Source organism: Chiloscyllium plagiosum, unplaced genomic scaffold (genome assembly GCF_004010195.1).
Source record: "Chiloscyllium plagiosum isolate BGI_BamShark_2017 unplaced genomic scaffold, ASM401019v2 scaf_11194, whole genome shotgun sequence".
In the NCBI taxonomy this organism is placed as follows: domain Eukaryota; kingdom Metazoa; phylum Chordata; class Chondrichthyes; order Orectolobiformes; family Hemiscylliidae; genus Chiloscyllium; species Chiloscyllium plagiosum.
In genome coordinates, this window is record NW_025209557.1 from 8,993 (window position 1) to 12,107 (window position 3,115).

Consider the following 3,115-nt stretch of genomic DNA (forward strand, 5'->3'; position numbering starts at 1 on the left):
ACTGCCCCTTGGCATTCAATGGTGTTACCATCACTGAATCCCACACTATCAATATTATTGATCAGAAACTGAACTGGACTCACCAAATAAACACTGACTCCAAGAACATGTTGTTTATTAAATTTATCTCATCAATTCTCTGCAGCTTGAAGTCTCTAGCGTTTACAGAATGAAACTAATACATAGATGTAAGCTGTAAATTTCCCACTGGCAGTTCTACCTGTTGATCTGTATTTACACTGTTCCCCTCAGGATAGGACGCCTTTTCAATGGCACGGAGCCCATTGTCCTGGACAGTTTAAAGCAGCACTACTTCATTGACCGAGATGGAGAAATTTTCCGATACGTCCTCAGTTTCCTCAGGACATCGAAACTCCTGCTCCCCGAGGATTTCAAGGTGAATATTTGAATGCATTTCCTTTTAATTCCTCACTTTTCTGTTGTTGGGAATTGGGTATCAGCTCAAATTTGTGGTTGGTGTTGGACTGCGGTGTGAATGGAATGCAGAAATGATTAAGCTAATAATTGCCTGGTAGTACAGAATGTCAGTGTTACTAAACGTTGAAGCTTTTCGTCGTGCGCTTATCAGAAACGGGACCCAAGAAACAACCTTGAAAAGAGACCCTGTTCGATACAGTATGAGAAGGGGTTGCTGATTGGTTGGGCTATCGTTGGCTGGAGGTGCGGCAGTTAACTATCAGTCTAAGACCCCGGAGCAGACAGGTCAATTCTGATTGGTCAGGATGTTGCCGTAGGCATGCAGTTTCGATGCCAGTTTTGTGGGTCCCAACAATTGGTGGATGTATCGAACAACACGACCCAGTGACCTTTCACCGCCCCTGCTTTAGATGTGACTCTGTCACCGGACAGCATGTGTTAAATGACCCAAACTGCATTGACAGTTACACCACAATCCAGTTTAAGATCAAACGGTGATGCATTTGTGCATATTAGAAGCTGTATATGTAAATACTCAGGACCCTGTTTAATGGGGACTAAAGGAATTTGTACAGACTTTGTACCTTTTCCATAAAAAGAGGTCACGGAGACAACTAAACTCTACTGCATGTCCATGGCAATGTCCTGACCAATCAGAATTGACCTGTCTGCTCTGGAATTTAAGACTGACAGTTAACTGCTGCATTCAGTGATGGCACAACCAATCAGCATCCCCTTCTCGTGCTGTATAAAACAAAGTCTCTTTTCAAGGCTGTTTCTTGTGTCCCATTTCTGATTAAAAGTTACAATTTTGTTTTTAGCAAATCCTGAGCAGTCTGTGCTGGTCTCCCTGATGCTGTTGAGAGGGTGATATAGTGGTGAGCATAGCTGCCTTCCAAGCAGTTGACCTGGATTCGATTCCCGGCCATCACAGTGTTATGGTTTGTAAACAGTCTTTGTGGGCAGCACGGTGGCACAGTGGTTAGCACTGCTGCCTCACAGCGCCAGAGACCCGGGTTCAATTACCACCTCAGGTGACTCACTGTGTGGAGTTTGCACGTTCTCCCCGTGTCTGCGTGGGTTTCCTCCGGGTGCTCTAGTTTCCTCCCACAGTCCAAAGATGTGCAGGTTAGGTGAACTGGCCATGTTAAATTGCCCATAGTGTTAGGTGAAGGGGTAAATGTGGAGGATTGGGTCTGGGTGGGTTGCACTTCGGAGGGTTGGTGTGGACTTGTTGGGCCGAAGGGCCTGTTTCCGCACTGTAAGTAATCTAATCTAATCTAATCCAATCTAATCAAACTTGCTATTACACACACCCTCTTCCCAACTGCTCTCTCTTGGCCATCCTTGGTCACATAGTGTGAACGCACAGCTTGCAAATCCCAATGACTCACCTGGTCAGTGTGGGGATTGAACCCATGACCTTAGCGTTATTAGCACCATGCTCTAACCATCTAATTTAACCCAGCTGCATGGTCTCACCCCCTCCCCAAAATTGTCCAAATCTCCGATATTTCATTGCCTCGCAGCAATTTCCCAGGGAGTGATCCTGATCCACTCTACACTGGGACAATGGGGGGGGTCTAGTTCTCACTGTGTCGCACTCTCTCTCTCACATGCACTCTCTCAGGCATGCTCTCGCACTCTGTTGGAGAATGACTTGGAGGTAAATATGACCATGATATCAATGATTGGATGAGATGAAGTGAAGGTGACTTGCGGGGCACATAAAGCTAACATGAGGCTTGGGGGCCGAATGGCCTGTTTCTCTCCTGCTCCGTACTTTATATGTACAAAAACAGAAGAGCTCGAGGGGCTGAATGGCCTACTGCTGAGCAAAACCTGTCAGAAATGAAACTGGTGATATGAAATGAAATGTGTTATGTTGCAGGATTTCAGCCTGTTATATGAAGAGGCAAAGTTTTATCAGTTACAGCCCATGGTGAGGGAGCTGGAGAGGTGGAAACAAGAGAAAGAACTTCGTAAATCCTCACAGCCCTGTGAATGCCTGGTGCTGAGGGTGACCCCTGACCTTGGGGAGCGGATCAGCCTGAGTGGAGAGAAATCCTTGATTGAGGATATTTTCCCGGAGACCGGGGATGTGATGTGTAACTCCGTCAACGCTGGCTGGAACCAGGACCCCACACACGTCATCCGCTTTCCCATCAATGGTTACTGCCGCCTCAACTCAGTCCAGGTGAGGGCTCAGCTCGGTCTGGACCTCAGATTGTTGTGTTCTCTTGGTCAGTGTTAGAGTCTGTATCTGTGCTGTTTAATGGTCATCACCTTTGTGAGCCTCTGTGTCCCTGTGTGTGTGAGTATTGGGCTCTCAAGTTTCTACAGTATACTGTATCTTATAGGAGCCAGCTGTTCAGCCCTTTGAGTCTGCTCTGCCATTCACTGAGATCGTCACTGATCTGATGACTCTCAGGTCCTCTCTCCTGCCTTTTCCCTGGGACCCTCGATTCCCTTACTGGTTGGGTACAGGCTGAATTTTAAATGAGGTAAAAACAATGACTGCAGATTCTGGAAACCAGATTCTGGATTAGTGGTGCTGGAAGAGCATAGCAGTTCAGGCAGCATCCGACGAGCAGCAAAATCGACGTTTTGGGCAAAAGTCCTTCATCAGGAATAAAGGCAGTGAGCCTGAAGCGTGGAGAGATAAGCTAGAGGAGGG

At 46.9% G+C, this 3,115-nt stretch overlaps 1 protein-coding gene across 1 annotated transcript; it reads left to right on the forward strand.

Annotated features, from left to right (window-relative positions):
• Nucleotides 1-252: 252 nt before the first annotated feature.
• Nucleotides 253-2,635, forward strand: LOC122546802 (BTB/POZ domain-containing protein kctd15; the record flags this gene model as incomplete). Its single annotated transcript, XM_043685432.1, has 2 exons — nucleotides 253-397; nucleotides 2,330-2,635. Coding segments are annotated over 2 exons (451 nt in total), but the record flags the coding sequence as incomplete, so codon positions are not given.
• Nucleotides 2,636-3,115: the final 480 nt, after the last annotated feature.